This window comes from Pongo abelii, chromosome 13, assembly GCF_028885655.2.
Source record: "Pongo abelii isolate AG06213 chromosome 13, NHGRI_mPonAbe1-v2.0_pri, whole genome shotgun sequence".
Classification (NCBI taxonomy): Eukaryota; Metazoa; Chordata; class Mammalia; order Primates; family Hominidae; genus Pongo; species Pongo abelii.
In genome coordinates, this window is record NC_071998.2 from 87,141,518 (window position 1) to 87,168,805 (window position 27,288).

The following is a 27,288-nucleotide window of genomic DNA, read 5'->3' on the forward strand; positions in this document are numbered from 1 at the left end:
GCTGAGTTGTGTCCAGACTTATCAGATGGTATGTTTTGCCATTGAGGGGCCTTCTACACAATGAGTGCATGATATGGTCCTTGATAGACTTGACTTGTAGATGTTTTCAGCCTACAATGTGATCAGCTGAGGAACTCCAATAAGTAGACGCCACTTCATTTAAGTTTATATATAAGACAATGTAGTTCAAACATTTTAATACCTTGTAAATTATGATATTCATATAAATATTAGCTCTATAGTCTTCATATATGTACAATTTTTTTTTTGAGATTGAGTCTCACTCTGTCACCCAGGCTGGAGTACAGTGACATGATCTTGGCTCACTGCAACCTCCACCTCCCTCCCAAACAACTCTTATGCCTCAGCCTCCTGAGTAGCTAGGATTACAGGTGTGTACCACCACACTCAGCTAAACTTTTTTTTTTTTTTGAGACAGAGTCTCACTCTCTTGCCAGGCTGGAGTGCAGTGGCTCGATCTCAGCTCACTGCAGCCTCCGCCCCCCGGGTCAAGCAATTCTCCTGCTTCAGCCTCCCGAGTAGCTGGGACTACAGGTGCGTGCCACCACGCCTGGCTAATTTTTTTGTATTTTTAGTAGGGATGGGGTTTCACCATGTTGGCCAGGGTGGTCTCAATCTCCTGGTCGCAAGTGATCCACCTGCCTTATCCTCCCAAAGTGTTGGAATTACAGGTGTGAGCCACCATGCCCAGCCAATAAATGCTATTAAAGAAACTTTTAGGCCAGGCACAGTGGCTCACGCCTGTAATCCCAGCACTTTGGGAGGCTGAGGCGGGCAGATCACAAGGTCATGAGATCGAGACTATCCTGGCTAATGCGGTGAAACCCCGTCTCTACTAAAAAAAAAAAAATACAAAAATTAGCCAGGCATGGTGGTGGGCGCCTGTAGTTCCCAGCTACTCGGGAGGCTGAGGCAGGAGAATGGCGTGAACCTGGGAGGTGGAGCTTGCAGTGAGCCAAGATTGCACCACTGCACTCCAGCCTGGGTGACAGAGCAAGACTCCATCTCAAAAATAAGAAACTTTTATCAATAGTAGTCAAAATGGAAGCAAAAATGCAGAACTGGAGTTTAAAAATTAGTTTCCAACAGTTGTCAGTGAAATATTTATCACTATTATGTACGAAAGTGTGTCAGGTGGAATGCAGAGTCCAGTATGAAAAGGAGCCTGTCTGTTTCAGAACGGAAACTGTCAGGTGGAGTGGACTCCCTGCAATGGAGTGATGGAAAGATTTTGTTCAACCATTGATGACGTGAGAACAGACACTAGGAAGGTTTGACAAGATCCTTCCTACCCCCACTCCACTGGTGTTGTGTCACCAAGTTCTGCCAACTAAATTGGTGGCCTCAAGCAAATCCTTTACCTCCTTTTAGCCTTAGTTTCCCCTTTAAATTGGTGATGGATTAGATCAGTGGTGGTCAGTCATTTTCTTAAAGCAACTGAACTGTATCTTAATCAGAAACTTAACTAGTAAAACAATTAAAATGGAAGTCTGTTGCTTCAAGCAACACCACTGTGGCTCCATGGAGCACTAGTTTGAAAACCACAGAGATGAGATCATTGCTAAGAAAACCTTTCAACTTTGTTTCCATGATGCTACTTGCCACAATCTGTTTTACTTAAGCAATGATACCGTTTCTGGCTGAACACTCACCACACAGCTATTAATATTGGAAACTGAGGCAAGATACCAAGAGATTTTTGCACTTGAATTCTTCAGGGTTCTCTTACAGCCCTGAAAACACCTCTTCAAGGAAATAAACAACATCTGCAAATGGTGCAGCTTGCCCCTAAGTATTCAAGGCAAAGAAGCCTTAGTTTGCAGAGATGATAAACTTTTCATTCGTCCACAGAAAATGAGAAAGCCACAGGAAATACACGGTTATTTTCTAATTAAAGTTCAATTTGTACACTTTTAAATTCTGAAGTTATCCTTCTTTTATGATATCAAAATAGCCCTCTTTTATGAAATGTTGGTAGATCATACCTTTTAGTCTTTTTCATTGTCCTTCCATAAAAGTTGGTAATCATATGTCAGTCCCAGAAGTTTTACTTGACACTTACTGGTCTATAAAATCCAAAGGAATGGGGATCACTGCCTGCCTTAAAGGTTTTTTTGTGTTTGTTTGTTTGCATGTGAAGGATTTTTATGTCACAAATCCAGCTAACAGTGGATCTAGGATCTAGGCCTCACCAAAGATGTCACTGAACCTGTCAGCCCCAATGACAGGCACACACCTTCAAAGAGCAAGAGTGCCCATCACTGTCTAGGCTCCTTGTCTGCTGCTCATTCCATCATCACGGATACAGACTTGTTTCTGGTTTCATCTTCCACCAGAGATTGCAAAGCATCCTCTGCCCAGTGCTTCTGGGAGGCCTCACCGGGATGGTACATAAGCCACTTTCCTCTTGGTGACAGCCCCTGTACACTGTGGCATGTACGGCTGGCTCCACTTGGTGTTTGTTGCAGGAGGGAAGAACATCTCACTTTTGCTTGGCTAAAGGGCCACCCCAGGAGGGCTATTTTGCCTCAGGGTCTTGCAGGGTTTCGCTAGTAAAACAGTGCATCTGATAGTTACTCTCTGCCCCTAGGAGGAAAGACAGATTCGCCCTTCCTTCCCAAGTCCCAGGCTGTGTGGTTCCCAGCCCCAAGGGTAACAAGTCAGAACCTCCGGAGAGGCTTTTAAGCATACACATGTCCAGGGTCCTCGTCAAGAGACTCTGAATCAGGGGGTCTAGGGCTCAGCACAGGCACCCTTTTTGTTTTTGCAGTTTCACAGGAATTCTGATGTGCCAGTGATTGTCTGAGGTGTTTCGCAGGAATTCTGATGTGCCAGTGATTGAGGTTTCTCCCTAGGCAGGACTCACCTGCCTGACCTTCTGTCCCCCTGGGACACAGTATTTCCAGAGAGGTGCTTCAGTTGCCCCACCACGACTTCCAGTGCCCCCCATCTCTGTATGCAGCTGAGCTCATGATGGAGCCCACTGTGTGCTTTTTGTTGTTGTTACATTCCTATAAAAATGTCCACACATATTTGAACATCTGTGTTCATAGTGGCATTATTCACAATGGCTAAAACATGAAGAAAGCATTCCAAGTGCCTATCGATGAATAAGCAAAATATTACACACACAGGAATATTATTCAGCCTTGAAAGGAAATTCAGACACGTGCTACAACATAGAAGAATCTTGAGGACGGTATGCAAAGTGAAATAAACCAGACACAGAAGGACAAATACTGTATGATTCCACTTACTTTCGAAATACCTAGATTAGTCAGATTCATAGAAACAAAGTAGAATGGTGGTTGCCAGACGCTGGAGGGAGGGGAGAAAGGGGAGTTATTAATGGGTGTAGAGTTTCTGTTTTACAGGATGAAAAGTGGCCTGAAGATGGGTGGTCGTGATGGTTGCACAGCAATGTGAATTTAGTGACACTGAAGTGTACACTTAAAAGTCATTAAAATGCTAAAATTTGTATGTATTTTACAATTTTAAAAACGGAAAAAAAGTATGACCAAAAGCAACACCTCTCCAAAATGTGTGTTATATACCAAATTTTGACATATGTGAGATTGCTGACTATATTTTACTTATCAATTTGAAATTAGATGGTTTTTATGTTGACACTCCATATAAGCCATTATTTTGAAAAAAACATTTTCCTTATTAAAAGATTGGAAAAAAATTCACACATAGCATTGTTTTTCTTTTTTTGTAAGACAGGGTCTCACTCTGTCACCTAGGTTGGAGTGCAATGGCGCAATCATAGCTCACTGCAGCCTCGACCTCCCAGGCCCAAGGGATCTTCCCACCTCAGCCTCCCAAGTAGCTGGGACCACAGACGTGCACCACACCCTGCCCGGCTAATTTTTGCATTTTTTTTTTTTTTTTTTTTTTGGTAGAGACAGGGTTTCGCCATGTTGCCCAGGTCTGGTCTCGAACTTCTGGGCTCAAGCAATCTGCCTGCCTTTGCCTGCATTGTTTTTCTATCATACTTCATGTATTTTATGTGCTTTGCTGCAGGTTAAACTATGATGGTTATATTTATTGCCTAAGTTTCCATTAAGAACAATCTTAATTATACCAACATGATACCTTTCTGCCATGGACAGAGATAATATTCATCTGACATTCTTGGTTTTTTACTGCTCTGTCTTGTAGATAAGAATCAAGAATGCTTCTTTCTACAGATATCTTTTTTGTTAGCTAAATAGGCCTCACAGCCTCGTTGAAAGAAATAACTAAAACTCACTTTATATTGTTTCAGTTTATCTGGCAGGGGGATAATGTGTGTGCAGCTCTGAATTTCTAATACGTCTCTAAGGAAACTCCAGTGAGTTGTCTTGTCAGACTAAAATGTCAATTATTGACCTCCATACATTTTTTAACTTTGAATTTTCTTAATTTTTTTGTAAAGTGGGACATGTTTCTGAACTGAAAAAAACATCAAAAGAAGCCTCATAATAGCTAATTCATATTTTTTCTTCTTTCCTAAAACTATTATAAAAGCACTAATGGGAACAAAACAATTATTTTTCAAAATATAAATGCCAGGATGCACCATATGAGAAGCCCCCAGCCCCCTCTGCTTGCCTCCCAGCACCCACATTGTGCTCCAGCTTTCTCTTCTTCTCCGTCCACCACTCCCTGCCGTCTCTTCCCACTGCCAGTACCTAAGTGGCCTTCCTTCACCTGTGCCTGGCAAAGCCCCACGTTCCTTCCATGTCACCCCGACTCCTGAATCGACACCTCCCTCTCTCAGCTTCCTGCTCACCAAGCTCAATGGAGCCTCAATGACCTGCCCACTGTTCCCTCAGGCAGCACTCCCACTGTCCCAAGACCCCATCACACCTTCACCTTGCTGGGACCTCCTAACTCCCTCAGCTTCCCCTGCTCCACATTGGGGGTGTATCAGTCTGTTCTCACGCTGCTGTGAAGAAATACCCGAGAAATACCTGGGTTAATTTATAAAGCAGTTTAATTGGCTCACAGTTCCTTATAGCTGTGGAGGCCTCAGGAAGCTTACAATCATGGAGGCAGTTCACGTGAAGGGGGAAGAAAGGCACCTTCCTCACAGGGCGGCAAGAGAGAGAGGAAGGGGGACGGGGGAAGCCCCTTATAAAAGCATCAAATTGGCTGGGCGCGGTGGCTCACACCTGTAATCCCAGCACTTTGGGAGGCCAAGGCAGGCAAATCACAAGGTCAGGAGTTCGAGACCAGCCTAACCAACATGGTGAAACCCTGTCTCTACTAAAAATACAAAAACATTAGCCGGGCGTGATGGTGCGCACCTGTAATCCCAGCTACTCGGGAGGCTGAGGCAGGAGAATCTTGAACCCGGGAGGCAGAGGTTGCAGTGAACCGAGATTGCGCCACTGCACTCCAGTCTGAGTGACAGAGTGATACTCCGTTAAAAAAAAAAAAAAAAAAAAAGATCTTGTGAGAACTCAACAGTCACGAGACCAGTGTGCAGGAAACCACCTCCATGATTCAATTACCTCCACCTGGTCCCGCCCATGACACGTGGGGATTATTAAAATTCAAGGTGAGATTTGAGTGGGGACACAGAGCCAAACCATATCCGGGGGACAGGCCTTCAGCAGGTGGATAAGATGGGAGGAGTTCTGAAATACACACCCGGGATGCTCCAGAGGCCAAATCATAGGGCAGGTCATCCCAAGGACAGCAGTTAATTCACTGACATGCCAGCAAAGGGCAAACCGAATCGGCCCCTCGGAGCCCAGGTAGGGGCGCTGCTCACCGCCTAAAATGCCCTCAAAGACCCCTTAGGGCACAGCCATATGCTGGGACATGTTGGGGTGGACAAGCAGGTCTCAGGAAGCTTAGAATGTCCCCTAGGTGGACGCTAAGGGACAAGGCCCACCGAGGAAAGCAACCGCAGATGATGGAATGCCCTCCCAATGGTGGGAACAAGGAAGGCTTCCGCAGCTCAAAAGAAGAAACATGCTTTGCGCTGGAGTCTTCAGAAAAGGCCACTTCCAAACTATGGGGATGGGGAGTGGCCGGGCCTAAGAGAATGGGAAGGCAGAACACCCCTTCTCCAGTCTCCCTTGGCCGCTAAAACCCCAGAGCAGCAGCAACGTGGGCTGTTTGGTGCGGAGGTTCCTGGTTTGGGTTGGCCAGGCATAGAGCGCTTGCGACAGTTCACCCACCCTCCAAGACACGCGGGCCGGGGAGCGGGGAGAGGGCGGAGGGAACGGCGCACCGGGCCCCGTCGGGCTGTTGGACCAAAAGTCCTGCGTGTCGGGGGCTGGCAGCGCCGCCGCGGCGAACCCAGCTAGGGGGCACCGCCTGCGCCGGGCACAGGGAGGCCGTTCGGCTCTCCCCCTCGCGCCCATTACTCTCAGGCGTCCCGGGGAACACCGCGGGCAAGTGTCGGGCTGCGTCCCGGCAGAGGCGGCTTCGCCTGGTGTCCGCGCGTTTCCGAAGGGCACCCGCGGCAGGGCCCACAACTCGAGCTGGGAGCCGCCTCAAGCAATCCGTTCCTCCGAATCAGACTGCTTTTCTCTGTAAGGAAAAGAGAAAGCAAGCGAATTAACTGATGGCTTGGCTGGCTGGAAACCGGAAAGCGAGTTCTCCAGGAGCCGCACACCTCGGGGAAGCCCAGTCCCTCCCGGGCAGGGAGGGAGGGGCGGTCCTGGGGGCTGCTTCCCGCGGGGAGAGAAGGGAGGGCGGCACAACCCTCTGCGGGGTCTGCCCCTCGGTCCTCCCGACCCCCGCGGCCTGGGGGGCACGGGGCAAATTCTCGGATAGCGATGGGCAGAAAGGGGACCCGGGCTGGCGATGGGCTGAGTGCCTCCTTTGCCCTCACCCCCGCGCGAAGACGAGGCCAGTGGGTGGGTGGCGTGGGGCGAGGCCTCCGCAGGCCGCCGGGGGCCCAGGAACGTGGAGCCGGGAGGGTCCGCTCCCTTCCCCGCCCTGGACGGCGGCCTGTGGGAAAGCAGTCTCCACTGGATCCCGCGCGCGTCGCGCCGAGGTCGTGGGAAGCCGAGGGCGGGAGGGCGGAGGCGCCGGCAGGGTCGGCGGGACTGGGGCTCGGACGGAGGACAGGGGCGAGGAGGAGGCAGGAAGGACGCCGGGTACTGCGGGGCGCCTAGGGGGTTCCGAGCGCAGCGGCTGCGGGGCCGACCCGCCCAGGATGGAATCGGGGCCCCGGCGCGCCCACGCCGCTCCTCCAGGCCGAACCCCTGCGGCCCCGAGCCCCCGGCCTCACGCCCCCAGCCACCCCCCACGCCCACCCCGCAGGTCGGCCCTGCAGCTGCCTTCCCTTCCTCCACCTCCCTCCCGCCTCCGAAGCCGGCGCCCCCGGCCAAGTGGCCGCTCTCAACCTGTTACCAAGTCCTAGAGAGAACTTCTCCAAAATATTTCCTGGATCCCCCTGCCAAGGGCCCTGTCCCGCGCTTCCAGCTCCCATCTGGATGCCTGCAGACCTCTCCCCGGGTTCCGAGGCTCTGGCCTCCTCCCTCCCTAATCCATTTTTCACACCGCTTCCCCGGGAGCCCGTTAAAATACACCGGGACCGCGGCGGGTGCAAGCCTCCTGTATCTCCACATAGCAGGCTAAGGGGGATTGGGTAGGGAATAAAGGCTGCAGGGGACATCGGCTGGCAGGTATGAAGCCCATATTGTGTGTCGTTTGTTAAACACTTCCGGTGGATTTTCTTGTTTAATCTGCCAAACAACGCTTCTGGGCCGGTATTCGTATTGTTTTATAGAGGGAGAAACTGAGGCACAGAGGGGAACTCGGCTTGTAAGCAACGGAGTAATTCAGAGCCAGTCAGCCCCACGCCGAGTTTATTCACCCTGGCAGGGGCTTCCGCCAGGGTGACCCTTCCTAACTGGGGTGGAAGGACCCGCAGCGCCAGCGGGGTCCAGGCCAGACGGCAGCGAGTGTCTGTTAACAGCGATGCTGAGTGGGTCAGGCAGTGGGGCACAGGTTCAGTGTGATCTGGAATGCCTGCGAGGCCCCCTTGCTCATCCATCTGCCTTTAGTGGATGGGTGGTCTGAGTTTCTGGAGATGGGCAAGATGGAGCAGTCTGCACACTTGGCTCTTCAGCCCCGGCGCCCCCAACAGCCGCCTCTGCTTTCCTGGAGACACGGCAGGCTCCTAACCTCAGGCCGGCTTGTGCCGCTCCACCCTATCCCTCCCCCACAGACACAGGCCACTTAGCGCGCTCTCCCGTCCCTCACCCCTGCCAACAGCAGCCTCTTCTGGCCACTTCCTTTGCATGTGAATGAGTCCAGGTTTGGGCTGCCTTTGTCCAGGGAGGCCGATGGGATTTCCATCATTAATTAGTGGTTGGTGAGTCAGGGGTCAGCAGTGGTCTCCTTTCCAGGACCCAGAAATGACACCACAAGGGTAACTGGCCCCTATTTCCTGCCTAGGAACTAGCAGCATCCCACCCCCACCACTCCATGGCCTAGATAAGACGGGCCAAGATCCCAGAGACAACAGGACTCTGGAACAGGGAAGGGATTTATGATTAGCATAGGCTCTAGTTAAATTCCTTTTTTTATTTCTGTGCATTGACCTATTATGTAATATGCTTTTTTCTTCCTGGAATACAGATCCTACCAGTGGTTTTATTCATTTTTTATATAATGTTTAATTCATCTGTCTCTGTAAATCCATAATATGAAATTGAAAGTGTCTCAAAAAGCAGACTGTTTCCCCCCTAACTCTTCCACTGTTCAACCCAGGGGCAAGCACTGTCATCCCTCACTGCTACCAGCTTCTGGTCAGTCTTTCTGGCCACACGTATGTAGACATGCTTCATTCTTTTAACTGTGTTTTTGATGTTTTCTATATTAACACCAAAAAAAAGTACACTAAGAAATCAGTGCTATTTCCGAATGGAGCCCGGAGTTTCTCAGCACTGCGCTCCTCCCGTGCCAGAAGCACCCTACTTCTCTTCCTCAGTTGCCTCATCAATCACATGGGGCTGGGGCAGTGAGGAGGATGTATTTGCCTCACATAGAGACTTAAAGGTTTTCCCGATCTCCTCTGGGTACAGAACAAGAAATTAAGGATGATCTGAAATTTACAGGGCTTGGATAAGACTTGAAACAATTGTGATGATAGGAATTGCTGGGTTCTGGAACCAAGGACGGCAGTAACCAGGGGCTCAGCAAGCTGAGATATCCCTCCAGTGAAAGGGGACCCAGGAGCATAACTGAACAAAAGTCGTTTCTCTTCCTCAAGATGGGTATTTCTCTTTTTTCTGGTGAGGAGTGTCAGTATCAGCATTTATCCGCTGGAGACTGTTTAAATGTCAGGTGTACTTGGCAAATTTGCATCTATTTTTCTTAAACACGCTTCCCAGAAGTGAATCGAAATGACCACTTCTAAAAGTTGCTACTAACTATTGCTCCAGAAACCAAAGTGATCCCACTCCCATGGCTGGCCATAGTCTAATTTCTTCACAAACAGAGGCAGAGCAGCTTGCACCATGTAACCCCAAAGCTTTTCTATAACTGATCAGAAGTTCCTTTCTCTACCCTTTAGCAGAGGTGCTGGTGACCAGGGAAGAGGAGAAGGTAAAGAGCAGAGTGAACGAAGGGAAGTCGGGGACATAGATTCTTTAAAGTCTGGGTAATCAATCCCAATGTATTCAAGAGAGAACTCAACTTGCTTTCCTAGATAGGACGTGGTGGCCCACGGCATCCATGGCAAACCACTCGCTTCTTGGATAGTTGGCTCCCAGACTTGAAGGCTGTGCTCCTTGCTGTCCTTGGACCTCTCCAGCAGTCTCTTTCTGGTTTCCTTGGTGGGCTCCTCCTCCTCCTCACCTTGTCCCTTGGATTTCCCAGGGAGCTATCCCCAATCCAGGGTTAGTCTCATGCACCCACCATATTCTAGAGGCCCCTCCACTCACTCTCATGCTTTTAATGAATTCATTTATGGGTGATCAGGAATCTTCACCACAGCCCGATCGCCCTTCTGAGTTTCAGGTGCACACCCTGTTGCTTTGGTGTGACTGCTTCCCATTGGGTTATCCTTGGGCACCTCACACTCATTGTGTCCAAAGCAGAATTCTTCATCCTCAACTCTGCGCTCATCCTTCTGTATTTGAGACTCCTAACTCAGTTAATGGCATTGCATCAGTCATTGACCTCATAACCCAAATCTCAGCACTGTCTTTTTTTATTTGGTTGGATGCTTCCATTCCTCTCAACCACTGTATTCACTCAGTAACCAAGACTTCCAGAGTTGACCTCATAAATATTTCCTTAACTCTGATGCCTTGTTTCCAGTTTCCTACCAGTGTCCTAGTTCCTGAACCATTGCAATAGCTTCAAGTCTTTCATTTCTTAGGTCTTCTAGAGAAATTTGTCATATCTAGTAGAACTCTTTTGTTGAAAATGACACAGACTGGCTTAAGCAAAAAAGCAAAATCATGGATGTCAGGCTGGTTTCAGGTGTGGCGTGGTGTCGAAGCTCAAGGGACACCACCCACACCCTGTGTCACCAGCTCACCACTCAGGTCTGCTCTCTCTCACTCTGGTGGGCTTCATTCTCAGGCTGCATCATGGGAGTGCAGTAGCAGCAGAAGGTCCAGCTCGCCTGGTGCTTCCAGTGTCAAGTTCTATAGGAAGGAGGCAGGCCTGAGGCCAGATGGCGGCGAGTTTCTGTTAACAGCGACACTGAGTGGGTCAGGCAGTGGAGCTCAGGTTCAGTGTGATCGGAATGCCTCCGAGGCCCCCTTGCTCATCCACCCGCCTTTAGTAGATGGGTGGTCTGAGTTTCTGGAGATGACTAGGAGTAACAGGAAGGGACACTGAGCTACACAACACATCCAAAGCCCACCACACATCAGACTCACGGATTCCCCTGCATAAAATTCCCCAAGGCAAATTTTGCCCATTGAAGTTTTGTCAAGATGATTTGATTCTTCTGTTGAAATGCAGCATTAATCATTGTTGAGCTTTTTCATTTTGTTTGAATTGATACTTCCACCAGTAATCTTCAATAAGAATAGAATTTTAGAGCTGGTCATTTGGGTCTACTCCTCAACTTGCAAGGAACTGTGCACAGTGTTAAGACCATGCCTCTGAGATCATTGGAGAGACAGATGGAGAAGTGGAGGATTTGTATTTAGAGTCTAGTCAGGGAAACACACCTCCCCCCTCAGATAGAGAGAATCTTCTGTTGTTGGTCGATATTGGAGGATTGAGTGGCAAGCTAGGATTCAGATGTGGTGACTGATAGAAGCAGTGAAGGTCTCTAAAGAGCAAAGAGAAGTCATGAGGGTTCTGAGAACCGAGGTCCTGGAAGCTGGAGAAGAGGCCCTGGGGAGTAGAACCGCTCCTCTGCACTTGCCTGGCCCTGGGGCCTCCCGGAGAGCTGGACTCAAATCTCCGAGATGGACCAGCCGGCCGGGGCGGGATGTGGGCAGGCAGGTCCTGGGAGTGCATGAAGCAAGCTAGAAAACTGGGCATGACCGCGCCACCGTTGGGAGTCCCCGGGGGTTATTGGGGCTCTGCTGACGGGAACAGGCTCCTGTCCTGCGATCTGCGGCCGCCACGCCGCCCTCTGGGGCCCCCTTTTGGCAGAACCTGGCGGGAGCTCGCTGGCCCGCAGAAGGCTCAGGGCCTGGTAGCCAGGGCGCGGAGCCCAGGAGGTGGATTCGGAACTCAATGCACCCCAGAGCGCCGCAGTGGAGCCGGGGTGGGGGAAGCGCGTGGAAGCGCGGAGTCTCTGTGCCAGCTGGTCCCCAGTGCCAACGCCCACAGGCCAGGTGGCTTCCGCAGCATCTGCTCCACACCCCACGCGGAGCAGGGGCTTGTTTCTGCACACGCCCCACCGCATACACACCGCACCACACACACAAACACACTACACACACCACACTACACACACCACACACACAAACACACCACACACAAACACACCACACACACCACATTACACACAAACGCCACACACACACCCCACACACACCACACAAACACACCACACCACACACAGTCCACACACTACAAACACACCACACACAAACACCACACACACCCCCCACACACCACACACATACCACAACACACACTACACCAAACTCACCACACTCACCAAACACGTCACACGCACACACACCAAACGCACCACACACCACACAAACACACCACACAGACCCCACACACCACACATACCACAACACACAGTACACCAAACACACCACATGCACCAAACACACCACACGCACACATCCCCCACACACACCACACACAACATACACTACACCAAACACACCACACGCACACATCCCCCACACACACCACACACAACACACACTACACCAAACACACCACACCGCACAAACACACCACACATACACCACACTACACACACACCACACTACACACACCACATACCCCACACACATACCCCACACCACCCCCCACACTACACAAACCACACACACCCCACACACACCACCCCACACACACACCACACCACACACAACACACTACACACGCCACACACACGCACACCACACACCACACACCACACATCACACCACAGCCACACCACACCCCCGCCTCCAACACCCACCTCTCGCGCCCCCCTCCCGCCTCCTGTGTGTGGTGTGTGCTCTAGTTCCCCGCAAAGCAGGTGGGAGACGGAGTGGCCGGCAGGACAGGCTGCCTGGGGAACTGGGAAAGCTGAAGTGGACACAGGAGGAGCGGGCAGGGAGAGCCCAGGCCCCGCGGGCTGCAGGAAAGGAGAGGGCGGGTACTGGGCAAGGGAGGAAAGACCCTGGCCGGAGCAGCCCGGCGCGGGGGAGGCTGCGTGTGCCCGGCTCAGTCAGCCGCCCTGGGAGAAGGCGGCCTGGCTGGAAAGCTGAGGCGGAACCGAAGGCCCCCGCGTGGAGGCTGCAGCCCCTGCGCCGGCCGGCCGGGTCCAGAAGGAGCCCAGGCCGCACCTCCAGGCGGGCCCCGCTGCCGCCCAGCGCCCACCCGTCTCCCCAGCGCCACTCCATATGCACTTTCTCTCGGGGCGCCGGCGGCCTCGGCTGCCCCCCGCAGCGTTTCCCTAGCTTTGCTCCAAGGCCCCGGCCTCCCTTTCTCAGCATTCTTCGCAGCTTCATCTCCATCCGCGCGGCCTTGCCGAGATCCTCCAAGCCAACTCCTCAGCCTTTTACTCGTTCTCCTCCAGGCTGCTCCCAGGGGCGCCTATCCAGGCCCGGGACTTACATTCCCAGTCCTCATGCAGAGCCCCGTCCCCGCACCGAGGCAGCAGAGCTGGGAGCGCGATGCAGTTCTCCGCGAGAACCTAGGTCTGACTCTAACTCTGCCCTGGATTCTCCGCTTTCTAGGAGCGCGTGACATCGGCGGCCAGTTCCGTCATCTGGACTATCCCACCCATACCACCCAGCCCTGGGAACGGATGCGACAATGGACCCGAAGGCACCCTGCAAACTGTAACTCTCACACTTGCCAGACGGCGCTTCCTGAAGGGTCACACTGAGCATCTGTTTTCAGAGTTTCCTATTTTCCAGCAAAAAAAAAAAAAAAAAAAAAAAAAAATCCCTATCTGTGCTTTAAAAATGCAGGCCAAAACGTATTTTTCACTTCTCCCCTCTGTTCACTTGGCTTTGGCTTAGCATTTTCCCAAGCTGTGTTTCTTGGAGCACGAGTGCCCTTGAGATATGAGTAGATGCCCCATGAGAAAAAGCCAAGTTCAGGAATATCCCTTCCTTGAGGTTAGAGTGTGCCCTTTCCTGTGAAAGGTCCTGAGAGGTGTAACCTCTTTAAACCAGTTTTCCAACTGACTGAGCCACAGGTCTTGTTTTCCTCCATGGCACACTCTAAAATTCCTGGGGACCAGTAGGGTCCCATGCAACAGAGGTAGGAATCCTGCTCTAGGGAAGTCGAGCCACTTGCCATTCCGTCTAAGAGAGGTTGTCCTCGAGTTCTTGCCACCAGGGTCCCCTAGTAAGGGCGTCCCTAATAAAGCCTGTCTGTTCCCCTTTTCCTTCTATTCTATGAGCTAGGCAGAATGGTTCTGGCAAACCCATCTTTCTGAGTCAGGTTGTCCCGAGGAAATTCTGTTTCTTGCAACTAAAAGACTCTGACACAGACCAGCAGGCAAAAAGTCAGTGAAGGGATTACCATTCCAAACTAGAAATTTCCCACATTCACTTTAGCATTGGAATGGATAAGTATACGTCATATACATTGTGTGATATATTCACACATACTGCACAGCAACAAAAATAAACTATCTTCAACCTTAGGCAATAATGTGGGTGAATTTCCAAATACAATTTGAACACAATGAGCTAGACACAATTTGAATTCATTTATAAGAAGGGAAAAGCCAGCAAAACTAACCTATGTTAGAAGTTAGGATGGGGGACTGGGCGCGGTGGCTCACGCCTGTAATCCCAGCACTTTGGGAGGCCAAGGTGAGCGGATCACGAGGTCAGGAGATCGAGACCATCCTGGCTAACATGGTGAAATCCCGTCTCTACTAAAAATACAAAAAATTAGCCGGGCGTGGTGGCACGTGACTGTAATCCCAGCTACTCGAGAGGCTAAGGTAGGAGAATTGCTTGAACCCGGGAGGCGGAGGTTGCAGTGAGCTGAGATCGCGCCACTGCACTCCAGCCTGGGCGACAGAGCAAGACTCCATCTCAACAAAAAAAAAAAAAAAAAAAAAAAAAAAAAAAAAAAAATTAGGATGGTACAGTTAGGATAAGTTAGTTAGGATAAGAAGTTAGGATACAGGTGAAAAGGAGGGAATACAGGAAGGCTTCCAGCTTCCCTTACCACACTGTTCTTGGTCTGCGTGCTGGTTTCCTGGATGTATCCAGTTTGTGAACATTCATGAGCTCTAACCTTAGGATAGATGTGATTTTCTGAATGTATGTTGTACTCCAACAAAAAGTTTCGGAGGTGGGTGTCAGAAAATATTGTTTCCCCACTGAGGGATTCCTTTTGCAAAACCACGCAAAGGAAACGTGTTGATTTCAGGACCAATAGAAACTGAATGATACACCAAGTCGTCTTAGCTTACTTCACGTCTGTTTGGTTCTCATATTTATCTAAACATTTGCACGCACAATCTTTACATAGCCACACATGTCAAAGAGTCATTCTGTATTGATCATGGGTTTTTTTGTTTTGTTTTTTTTTTCTCTACTGATTTTATGCTGCTTCATCCTTGGGGCCTTGTGATCTTAAGAAGGAACTGCCCTTCCCAGGGTTAGCTGTGTCCTCCAGAGAGCAAACGACTCGCTGTTGGGCGTGACTTTGCTTTGCAAGCTGACCAGTCCAGAGCCCGGACACCAGCCACCTCCTCTATTTGGCTTTTACACTTCCTGGAGGCAGCCTTCCTCTGCCCCAATCCCAGTGAGAGGTGAAGCCAGCTGGACCTCCTGGGTTGAGTGGGGACTTGGAGAACTTTTCTGTCTTACAAGAGGATTGTAAAATGCTCCAGTCAGCACTCCGCAGTTAGAATTGTAAAACGCACCAATCAGCACTCTGTGGCTAGCTAGAGGTTTGTAAAATGGACCAATCAGCACCCTGTAAAATGGATCAATCAGCACCCTGTAAAATGGGCCAATCAGCACTCCGTAAAATGGACCAATCAGCAGGACATGGACGGGGACAAATAAGGGAATAAAAGCTGGCCACCCCACCCAGCCAGCAGCGGAAACACGCTGGGGTTCCCTTCCATGCTGTGGAAGCTTTGTTCTTTCACTCTTCACAAAAAATCTTGGTGTTGCTCACTCTTTGGGTCCGTGCCATCTTTAAGAGCTGTAGTACTCTCACGCCTGTAATCCCAGCACTTTGGGAGGCCAAAGCAGGCGGATCACGATGTCAGGCGATCTAGACTATCCTGGCTAACTCGGTGAAACCCCCTCTCTACTAAAAAAAAAAAAAAAAAAAAAAAAAAAATTAGCCAGGCGTGATGGCGGGCGCCTGTAGTCCCAGCTACTGGGGAGGCCAAGGCAGGAGGATGGTGTGAGCCTGGGAGGCGAAGCTTGCAGTGAGCCGAGATTGCACCACTGCACTCCAGCCTGGGCGACAAAGCCAGACTCCATCTCAAAAAAAAAAAAAAAAAAAAGAAAGAAAAAAAAGCTGTAACACTCACCACGAAGGTCCGCGGCTCCAGCGACGCCACGAACCCACCGGAAGGAACAAACTCCGGACAAACCAGGACAACTGGGCCCACAGGACAGCCCAGGGCACACCTCATGTATTCAAGCCATCCGATCCTAAACCTGAGTCTTCATTCCTTCTGGGGAAACCAAACCGCAGTGAAGCCTTTGCCCAGGCTTTCCCCTCCCTGGTGCCTCCGGACAGGCCCTGGTGCTTGCCACACCCCCTGCTTCCAGGGATCTGTGAGTATAAAAGCATCTTCCTTCAGGACAGTCATCTCAGTGTCCCCGTGTCTTCCCATACCTGATTAAAACAAGTCCCGGACACATTTTAAAGCACTGCATTCATGTCACAATTTCCAAAGCACCTGCTGTGTTCGTGCACTGTTTTCAGTGTTGGGATAGAGCAGTGTCCGTGCAAGCAAGGTGCTCAAGGAGCCCAGTGTCTAATGGAGAGAGATCATTCAGCAAAGAGAAATATTTCCAGACAGGGTGAAGTGGTGTGAATACAATGGACCAGGGTGGGTTGTTTTGTTTTGTTTCTTTGGGCTTGGGGGTTGTTTTTTAAGGAACTGTGGTCAGGGAAGGTCTCCCTAAGGAGGTGACACTTCAGCCACAGTCCGAATTGTTCCTTGTATACCAAGGGCACCCAGAGGTCTGTGCTAGGGACCTTGAGGCCTCCAAAATAACCAACATGATGTATCTGCCACTGGTGCTCAGCCAGAACAAACTCTGTCCCTTTCCCAACAAGCAAAGTAGGGCTTCCATCCAAGAGAAAATAATTTCCCGGCATCAGCAAAGTCCACAGCCTGCTCCAATCAAGTTGCTTTCCAAATGCTATAAAGCCAAGGCGCCCAAGCACCAGGATCCAGGGGCTGGGGTGGCAGCATGCCAGCGCCCTGAGGGCAGTGACAGCTTGCATGTGTGTTTACATACTGTTTGCAAATAAAGAGTAAGTGGGCAGATCCCTGAGCCCTCGTCACTTCCCACCATCCCTGAGGACCCACTGCCTAGTTCAGCTTCCCAGGAACACAAGCTTGACCCTGGGCACTGCAGACTTGACCCTACCACCACAGGCCTGGTCTGGAAGCCCTCCTGCTTGCTGGGCACATCCTGAATGGCTGTCCTGAGTCCGTGTAAACAGCAAACAGACATTCCCACCCCTTCTTTAAAAAATTTAGATCCCACTGACTTTGGACAACATTGCAGTCAAGAAAAGTTGAACAATTTAAATCACAAGCCCTCAATCTGTGGGTGGCATGTCATGAGTCACTGGCATAGCATGGGTCAGTCTCTAAGCCCATCAGCAGGGAGCAGGGGCTGCTTCCACATCTCCCTTCCTCAAAGCTTCCAGGCTGTGGCTGGGTATCCCCGGCCCCGCCACCTCACCTTCCACACCAGAGCCTTCCACACTCACCCTGAGCCCCAAAGCCAGCACCCCACACACCTCCTTTCATGAGGGAAAGGCCAGGAACCCCAGATCTGAAAAGCCACTCCCATACCTTCCACTGGAAACCCCCAGGAAAGAGCAGCTCCATTCATGTCGGGCAGCTGCTGCTGGACCAGGCAGAATCAGCTCTACAAATGGAAACCACCCTCAGCGCCTTCCTCTGCATCCTCTTCCACAACCTCCTTGTGCCTCACCATCTGTGTCAGTGACAGATCCTCAAAGAGCATCTCCTAGGAACCCGGCATGAATTGGCTGGAGGGCCACAGCTGGCTCGTTTACCTTTGCCTCGATCCAGAGTTTGCCTCCCACCACACACCTCCCTGGCTCACCTGATTCTTGGGTGTTCATTCAGACACAGCCTCCGCTTTGGTGGGTGTCCTCCAGGAGCCCTTTCATCTATCAGGAATGTCACACTCCAGAGCCACAAAAACTCGAAGCAACCCCTCACACCTGCGGCAACTGAGAACCAGTCGCTGCCTCACCAGGAGCCCGGAGCTGGCAGAGCTGGAGAGGGCTTATGTGGGCCTAGAATGCAACGCTGGTCATCTCTGACATGCCATTTTCATTGTCCTCTACAAACCCCACCTAGCACCTCATGGTCTGTGAAGGTCCATTCCCTTGCTTGTAGGTCAAATCTCAAATTCTCAAGGCTCCCAGCTGGCTTAAAAATGTCAACAATGACTCTTCCTACTTATCAAGCATTTTCTATTTCCCCATTGGAGCAAGAACCCCCACAGAGGCATGTCCCAGACTCGTTTAATCTCAAACCCAGGCATCCAGGCTCGTGTGTCGGTGATTTAGCAGACTGTACCAGTGGAATCTCCTTGGAGCAATCACAGCTTTCATGGAAAGTGCTCAAATCCTATAAATGTAATGCATTTGCTTATCTACAAAATTATAATATTCACTTGTTTGTGTAAACCTGCCAGTCACCAGTCAAAAATATGAACCACAAGAAACTTTCCATTAGGATTTAGGCCCAGTCATTGTTTCCAGTTTGAATCTGACATATTATACCTGAGAGGATTGCAGGAAACCATAAATGATTCTGGATTTTTTTTTTTTTTTTGAGACGGAGTTTTATTCTTGTTGCCCAGGCTGGAGTGCAATGGTGTGGTCTCGGCTCACTGCAACCTCCGACTCTCGGGTTCAAGTGATTCTCATGCTTCAGCCTCCCAGTGGCTGAGATGACAGGCACGTGCCACCACACCTGGCTAAATTTTTTGCATTTTCAATAGAAATGGGTTTTCACCATATTGGCCAGGCTGGTCTCAGACTCCTGACCTCAGGTGATCTGCCTGCCTTGGCCTCCCAAAGTGCTGGGATAACAGGTGTGAACCACCATGTCTGGCCATAAGTGATTCTTAAATTCCACATTGACTCTATGTATAACAGAGGTTTTTTGCTGTATACAAAACAAAAAGTAAAACCCAAAGTCATCACCCCCAGGAGGCTGGGATCTGGGTGCCTAGGAAAGAAGAGCTGGGTCTTGGAAGAACACTGTCCCTTCTGTTTCTATCCACGAAATAAAAGGAGATGCCCCTTTCTGTCTGCAGTTGTCATCTGGCAGATTTTTGAGAAACAACTTATTTAGGGGGTTCCGCACTCGATTCAAATCCAGACACCCAGTGCAGAATCTGGGCTGTGCCTGGTCGAAGGCAGTGGTGATTTCACTGCAGAATGGAGGGAAGCAAACCAGTGCTCAGAAGGCCAGGAAGACCATCACCTGCCTGGTGCAGGGACGTCAACTGCAAAAGAAGGGCCCGTTGTCTGCACCAGGATTTATGTGAGTGAGCAGCCAAGGTGCTCCGGGTGGCTGCCAGCTCTGAACCCCGCTGCTCTCTGGTCACTGGGAAACCCATCAGAAACCTGGCCATTCTCCCAGATGCCGCCATTCTCCCAGGCTGAAAGAAAGGACATCCATCTTCTCAGGCATGAAGGCAAGGGCTCTGTGCTCCCATCTCAGTGCTGCACGCAGTCAGGGTAGGGACAGGAGGGGAGTCCGGCTGACATTCCCCAGAGGGTTCACCTCGGGCCCTCTTGTCTGATGCCACTAGCACCTGTGCAGGCTTTGAAGGACACCTGTATTGTTCTGGTTTGCAAATGTGGATGCCGGAGGAAACTGTAAGTGTAGGTGGAAGACACAAATGCATTGCAAGTGGCTGGAGGACCTTCCAGGCATCCCTTGAGAAGAGCCCAGGAGCCCACTTGCCAAAAGCTTCCCTCTCAATGCCCATCAAAGTGCCTGAACTCTTGCTTTTACAGCTTCTTAAATTTGCCAAGGAGGCTGCTGTGGAATGACCTGTGATAGTGATGCTTAGACATTCAGGGAAGGCTTCCTGGGAGAGGTGGTCTTTGACAAACAAGCAAGAGCATTATGATCAAAAGGGCAGCAAGTGAGATGTAGAGGCCTCGGGCTGCTTGTGGGGAGCCGGCTGCAGCAGGAAGGCACGGCTGGGGCTGCACACTCCATGAAGCTGGTGGGAGCCCTGCCCTTTCTGAGTTTGGGTGGGAGTTCCCTGGGTGCTGCTGCAGCTGCCCAAGCTGCAGCTGGGGACGGGGGCCCCGCCATCCTGGATGGGACTACAGCCACCCAAACTATGGCTGTGGACCCAAGCCTCTCTGTGCTCTTGGAGGGAGCCAGGAGCAGGCAGGATCTGCCCTCCTGGATGAAGCTGCAACCACCTGACCCATGGCTGCAGACCTGGGCCACCCGCTCCATGGAGCAGGCAGGAGCCAGGCACAAGCAGGAGCCCTGCCCCTTCTGAGATGGCTAGGGGAGAGCTCCCTGGGTACAGTTGCCACTGCCCTCCCAGGCACAGGACCTGGGCATCTCTGTAGCCTGCACCCTTGGGGGCCTGGGAAGGACTCCCCCATATCCCCTACCACACCCCCCATCCCTGCAGGCTCGGGGGAGTCTGATCCCACTGCCTGTCCAATCCCACTGCCTGTCCTCTCTCCTCTCCCAACACCTGCTCAGATCTCCAAGTGGGATTGGTACTGAGCCTGGGGCCATGAATGGCAGCAGGAGGCAGACAGATTCCTGAGCAGAAAGGGGCGGGTCCCAGTAAGGCCCCTCCTTCAGGCCAGGGAGGGCCTGAAGGCTAGGGGCTGGGCCACTAGTCCCGCTGACCAGAGTGGAGATTCATGGTGCCTCTTTTGAGCCCGCCCCTGGCTGCCCACGGACCAATTGGCAGGCACTTCCTCTCCTCTGAGGGCCATAAAAGCCTGGTGCTCAGCCAGGGTAGAGGATGGCCAGAGACAGAATATGGCAGGGAGAGGTTGGAATGGTCAGCCAAAGAGAGGCGCTACCCTCTCCACTGATAGCTTCAGAGATCTGCAGAGAGAGTGGGGCAACCTGCCAGGCAGAGAGGAGCTACCCTCTCCAGGGACTCCTCTCTGCTGAAACCTGAACACTCGACAGAATGACCTGCCTACCTACAGAGGGGAGCTATCCACTGTGGGTCTCCTCTAAGCTGTTCTAACACTCAATAAACTCCTTTTCATCATCTTCACCCTTCACTTGTCTGCATACCTCAGTTACCTCATTGTACCTCAGTTATCTCATTCTTCCTGGATGTAGGCACACTGGACAAGAAAGGCAACAGGTTAAGCTTGCTCTAGAAAGAACACTGTGGCCAGAGGTTAGGAGATGGGTTGAGGAGGTGGGAGAGTGGAGCAGCAAACCAGTGAGGAACCCAGGAGAAGCTGAGCCAGGGCAGTGAGTCTGGAAGCATCTGTGATATGCAGTGAAGGACTCCTTTTGCTTCTAATCCTTCTTAGACTGAAACTTTTGGAAAATAAATTACCAGACAAACACAATTTTAAAAGACATACAAAATACAAGTCCCATTTTTCTTCAAAAATTTTTGTTTTAATTGGGGTAAGATAACATACATTTACCATCCCAAACAAATTTAAGCGCACATTCCAGTAATACGCACACTCACACTGCCATGCTGCTAGTCTCCAGAACGCTTTCCTTTGGCAAAACCAAAGTTACCCATTTAACAGCACCTCCCCATTTCCCGCCCCCAGCCCCCAGCAACCACCCTTCTACTTTCTGTCCCTATGAATCTGACAACTCTATGTATGTAATATAATTGGAAGTACACAGAATTTGTCCTTTTGTGTCTGGCTTGTTACACTTAGCATAATGTCCTCAAGGTTCATCCATGTTGTAGCATATTTTGGAAATTCCTTCCTTTTTAAGGCTGCATAATATTCCACATTTTGTTTCTCCATTCATCCATTGATGGACACTTGGGTTGTCCACCTCATGGGTGTTCGTGCTGCTCTGAATTTGGGTGTTGATATCTCTTCAAGCGCCTGCTTTCCATGCCTTGGCCACATACCCAGAACTGGAATTGCTGGATCACATGTGAAGTCTAGTTTTCATTTCTTGAATCACTATACTGTTCTTCATGGAGGCTGCACCATTTTACATTTCCACTGACAGTGCACAAGGGTTCCAATTTCTCACGTCCTTTCCAATATGAGGATTAGTTGATGTTTTTTTCCTAGTAGCCATCCTAATAGGTATGAGGTGAAGCCACATTTTTTTTTAATTATTAGACTCAAAAGGTATAAAGTTACCCTGCCAAATTTCTATAGTAGTTTAAAATGCTTACTCTCACCTTCTACACTTACCTCACTGCAGACCAACAACAAACACTTCTGGAGCTGGCCAGCCCTTAGGTAGCATGGCCTGGCAGTGCCCATCCCTGTGCGTGGAGAGGAAAAGCAGTTGGAGCTGCTATTGTCACCCGCACACATTGATTGTGTGATCAACACAGCAGCCCCAGGAGGTGGCTGTGGTATGATCTCCAGCCAACAGATGAGGAAACAGTAGCCCAGAGAGGCCTTGCCTGAGTCAGCAGGACTTGCCTGAGTCAGCAGGGAGGAGGGTGACAGAGGCAACAGTGAATCCCACATATGGCCTCTGCCTATTTTTGTTATTATTGTCTTGTTTTATTTTCCAAGATAAATTAACTGATTGGTCATATTTGGGGGAAGATAGAAGGCCCCGAGGTTCTGGCCTGAGTAACCAGGTGGAGAGAGATGCCGTCCACCAAAGCAGGAAATACAGTTGGGGAGGGCATGGAGCCAGGCGCATGTCGAAGTGGAGGTTCAAGTGATATCCAAGTGGGAGCAGAGCCAGGGTAGTCGGGCAATAGCTTCTGAGCACCTGAACGAGGACTGGGCCAGGAGAGCAGGTGAGGAATGCTGGGGCAAGGATGAAGGACGAGTTTGGTGAGATCCCACAGAGAGATCAATAACATTCTAGAAAGAAGCAGAAGAATGAGGTGGCAGGGAGTAGGAGGAGCCAGAGGAGATGGAAAGAGATGGAGAGAGAGAAAGTATCAAAAGGAAAGAGGTATCAACAGGTGTCCAGTGTGGCTCAGGGGCCACAAAGCACAGGTAATCTGGTATCTATGGATTTGGCCATGTGGTGGCCCTTGACGGCTGGAATGAGGGCAGAGCAGCTGGTATCATGGAAGCCAGGAAGGTGGAGGCTGGGTTGGCATGCGTGGGTAGGTGGGTGGTGGTGGGAAGTGGGGAAGAGCAGACCACTCTTTCTAGAAGCTCTGCTGCAGAGTCAGGAGACAGGGCAGTCCCTGAAGGGCGGATGTGAAGTTCTTGTGTGGAGGAGGGATGTTGGGCAAATGATGGATTATTATTTTGTTTTAGCTTTTTTTAAAAAAATACCTGGAGCAAAGTTGAATTTGTTTGTATCAGGCAAACAAACTCCTGGGAGGCAGGAAGAGGCAGGGGAGGCAGGAAGGCAGAGCCAGTGGAAAGGTGAAAGACTGGGAGGAATCTGTGATGATTGCTGGAAGGATGTAGAATGATCAAGCCCGAATAAAAGGAGAGAAGCCCCTCTTCCCCTGAAGTATGTGGGAAGACAGTCTACACTACAGAGTCGTATGTGAGGAAGTACATTGCCGCTGAGCAGGGCAGGGAGTGGTGTCTGGGCACTGGGAGAGAGGCAGGCTTTGGATGTGCCACCAGGAACAGCAGTAGGGGTCACCTGGGCCTGAAGAAGGCCAGAAGCAGAAGGAGCCCAGCAGGGCCAGAAAGCACACATTGGCATGGCCACATGGCCATCTGGGATTGGTCTCCCTCAGGGCTTAGCTGCCCTGCCCAGGGGCAGAAGCAGAGGTGTAGATGGTGAGTTTGTTCGAGTGAAGGCTTCACAAGGCGGCTCTGGCTACAGTCAAGGGGCAGGAAAGAAGGGTGACCGCTGTCATGTGGGAGAAGAATGAAGTGAACTGTGGTGGTTTTAAAATGTGTCTGCAGATTCTTTGATCTTACTCTTTTCAAAAGGTGGAGTCTAATTCCCCTCATACTGAATGGGGGCTGGACTTCACGATTTGCTTTTAATGAACAAAATGTAGCAGCAGTAACAATGTGTGACTTCTGATTCTAGGTCACAAAGCTCCTTCTCAAACTTGTTCTTGAGGAAGCCAGCAGCCATGTCATAAGGAAGCTCAAGCAGCCATATGGAGAGCCCACATGGGAAGGCACAGAGGCCTCCTGCCCACAGCCGTGGAGATGAACCACCTTGGAGGCAGTTCCCCCAGCCCCAACACACGCAGATGACCATGGTCCTGGCTGACATCTTCACTGCAACCTCACGAGAGACCCAAGCCACAACTTCCCAGCTGAGCCGACAGATGTGGTGTGAGATGATGTGCTTGTCGGCTTCAGCTGTTAGGGCTTTGGGGTGATTCGTTAGTAGCACTGGATAACTCCTGCACTGCCTAAGTGTGAGGGCAAAGAATGTGGAGCATGGGGCGGGTCCCAAGTGAAGGTTGGGCAGGCGAGCCCCGGCCGGAGGTGCAAGGGGCCATGTGGTGGAGTGATTAGTGGCTTGAGAAGAAAAGATTGAAGTGGGGCCAGAGGAAATGGAGGAATCATAGCACTGGAGGTCCCCATGAAAGTAAAGATGTGGGCTGAGGCGTAGAGAAGAGAGTGGAGTTTCCTGTTTGAGAGAATGTTTCTGGGTGGATGCGGCTCAAGGTGTGGCAAAGTTTGGGGACGGCGAGGGACAGTAGAGTCGTGACCCCTGGACAGTGAAGCCAGCCAGGGTAGCCAGGGTGGCAGTGGGACTTGGCTTGGGGAGAAAGACACACCTTCCAGTGCCTAAGGCCTCAACTTACGGGGGAGTGGTGGGGACTAGAGATTACAGGTGGTGAAGGTGGCCTCTCAGGGTGGCTTGACCCTGCAGGGAGGTTTTCCCAAAGACAAGAGGCACAGCTGCCTGTAAACACCCAAGAGAAGACTCCGAAGGCCAGCTCCACCCCTTCTGGCTGCAGAAGACAGGGAGCGAGAAGGGTCTCTGTCCCCCAGGGCTGCACAGAGGATGCTGTGGCCAAGAAAGAGCAGGCTACAGTGGACAGGCAAGCGGCAGGGCTGGTGCTGAGTCACTCCACCGTGTCGAATCTACTATCTGCAGGATGCCTGGGACACCAGATAAAGATGTGGTCCAGGCCGGGCATGTTGGCTCACGCCTGTAATCCCAGCACTTTGGGAGGCTGAGGCAGGAGGATCACTTGAGGCCAGGAGTTCAAGACCAGCCTGGGCAATATAGCAAGCTCCATCTCTAATTAAAAAAAAAAAAAAAAAAAAAGACGTGATCCTTATCTAGAGGAGAAACAGAGAGCAAAGGCAGAAAAGCCCTCAGAGAAACTGGGTCTCCAGGAAACACAGTCCTGCCCTCCCCAAGCCCCCCCACATAGCTCTTTATTCCCTGGGGGCCTCCTAGCTGTGATGGCTGACAGCCTCTACACTCTTCCTGCTCACGTCCTCGTCCCCTTTTTCTGGGCATCACGTCCTCCCTGGATACGACTCTCCCACTGGAAGTCTCTGCTGCTGTGGTCACGAGACGTGACCTGGAGTCACTGCTCTCTCTGGGTCTATCTTGTTGGCTAGATCCTCTCTGCCCTTAGGTGAGTCTTCCCAGGAGGCCCACAGTTCCTCATGTGAACCAATTCTCATAAAGGCCTGGCCTCTGATTCCAGGCAAGTCTGAATCTAAACTGGCAGAGCTCGTGGCCAGGCGCTGGTGCCCTCGGAGCTCTGTGTATCTCCCCTGAAATCCTGGGATCTGTCCCTATGTACTTAACCCCACTAAGGTTCCTAAGTCCAGGCCTACCCACAAGGCCAAGGGCTTTCACAAGGACAATGGTGACTCCTGGGTGGTCCTTGCCCCCCCCCCATGACTCTCATGTCCGTATGCGTGGCCTATGGCCACACCTCATGGGGAGATGACAGGAGCAGCGGCATCTGCAGAGACATGAACACTACTCCATGACAAAGCCAGAAAGAAACGCCTTCTGCAAAACACGCTAGAAGTGAAAGGAGAGGCGAGGCGTGCCCTCGACCATCAGTTTTATCCCTTTGCTTTTGCAGTTGTTTAATGTTGAGACAAGTCAACTTGAAGCTGTATAATAAATGAATTCCAGCTTGAGCCTTGGCAGGGTTTGTTTGGCTTGAGGGAAGTTGTTTATGCTAATGGGTCCCCTCTGCAGAGCTGGATTTATATTATACAGAGTCTTGTCCATCATCTGGATGCCGCTGTAAACAAGATAATCTTTGTCTACCAGGAACGAGCCCGATGCCAATAACTTTAAATAAACATGAGCCCCAGGTTTGTATTTACATTGTCTGAGGTAACCGCTGGCAAGTTTGTCACGGCGCCGTCGGCCCCTCCCTGGCTAAGGTAGCGTCGGCTTTCCCACTGACCTTGTTTTTAGAGGCCTCACTCCGGGAAAGGATCTCATATTTAGCAGATGAGCGCTACACCCCAGGCTGGGCTGCATTCTTTTGCATGGTTTTGGCATTTTGTAGTTCTGTCAAGTTAGCATAGCTTCCTTTTTACTGGATAGAGCAGGACATGGGTCCGGGGCAGGAGCTCAGACATGGAAATGACATCATAGACCTGAGCTCTCGATTCCCTCGATGGCAAGGCTGCAGGTGCCAGTGGGCTCCAAGGATTCTACTATTAATAGGGCTATGACTTAGCTCTATAGAAGCCATCAGGGTTGAATTGCATTCCATGTGGAAAATAAATAGAATTTTGCAGAAGTCTCAGTGTCTGTTGCAACTCGAAACTGAGGACCAAGCAACCACAGAAACATACAACTCTTCAAATAGTGATAAATGGTCTCCATGGAGGACTGAGGAGAAAAGCCATGCCCCCCGGCTCCACCACTAATCTCCCCTGCAAAGAAAGCAGAAACTGGGCAGGGTGTAAGATGCACATTCCCATCCCTGGACAGAAACACACTGAAAATATCTTTGTAATAGCAATTATTTGGTTACGATTCCAGGCTTCAAGTGCAGAACATGGGAAATTCATTTCTAAGAGCAAATGGGCTGCTTATGAGGATCATTCTCATGAGGGGTGGTGTTGGGGAATGCTCCATGAGGAGAAATCTAATCAGAGGGAGGTCTCTGATGACCCTTGTTTGAGACTGTCAGAGCTTTGAAAGTTTCTCAGATGTGATTTATAAACCCTCTAATTGAGCTGAACAAATGCTAGTTTCATAATCAGAGCGTCCGATATCACTTCATAACTGCAAACTTTATGGTGTTTGGGCTAATTCTGTGCAAAATAATCGAGCTATTAGACCAATTGGGAGGGTCGTAAAGGGTGGCAGTAAAGACTGTAGGACCTGGAGCCACA

At 50.8% G+C, this 27,288-nt stretch overlaps 1 protein-coding gene across 1 annotated transcript in view; it reads left to right on the forward strand.

The window, feature by feature from the left end:
• The window catches only part of ERCC6L2 (ERCC excision repair 6 like 2), a 167,254-nt gene extending 140,992 nt beyond the window's left edge, over positions 1 to 26,262 (forward strand). The window contains exon 19 of the mRNA XM_054520289.2: positions 24,029 to 26,262. Coding sequence (XP_054376264.2) covers positions 24,029 to 24,083 — 55 coding nt within the window. The 3' untranslated portion in view covers positions 24,084 to 26,262. The remainder of the gene's footprint in view (positions 1 to 24,028) is intronic.
• The last annotated feature ends 1,026 nt before the right edge of the window (positions 26,263 to 27,288 follow it).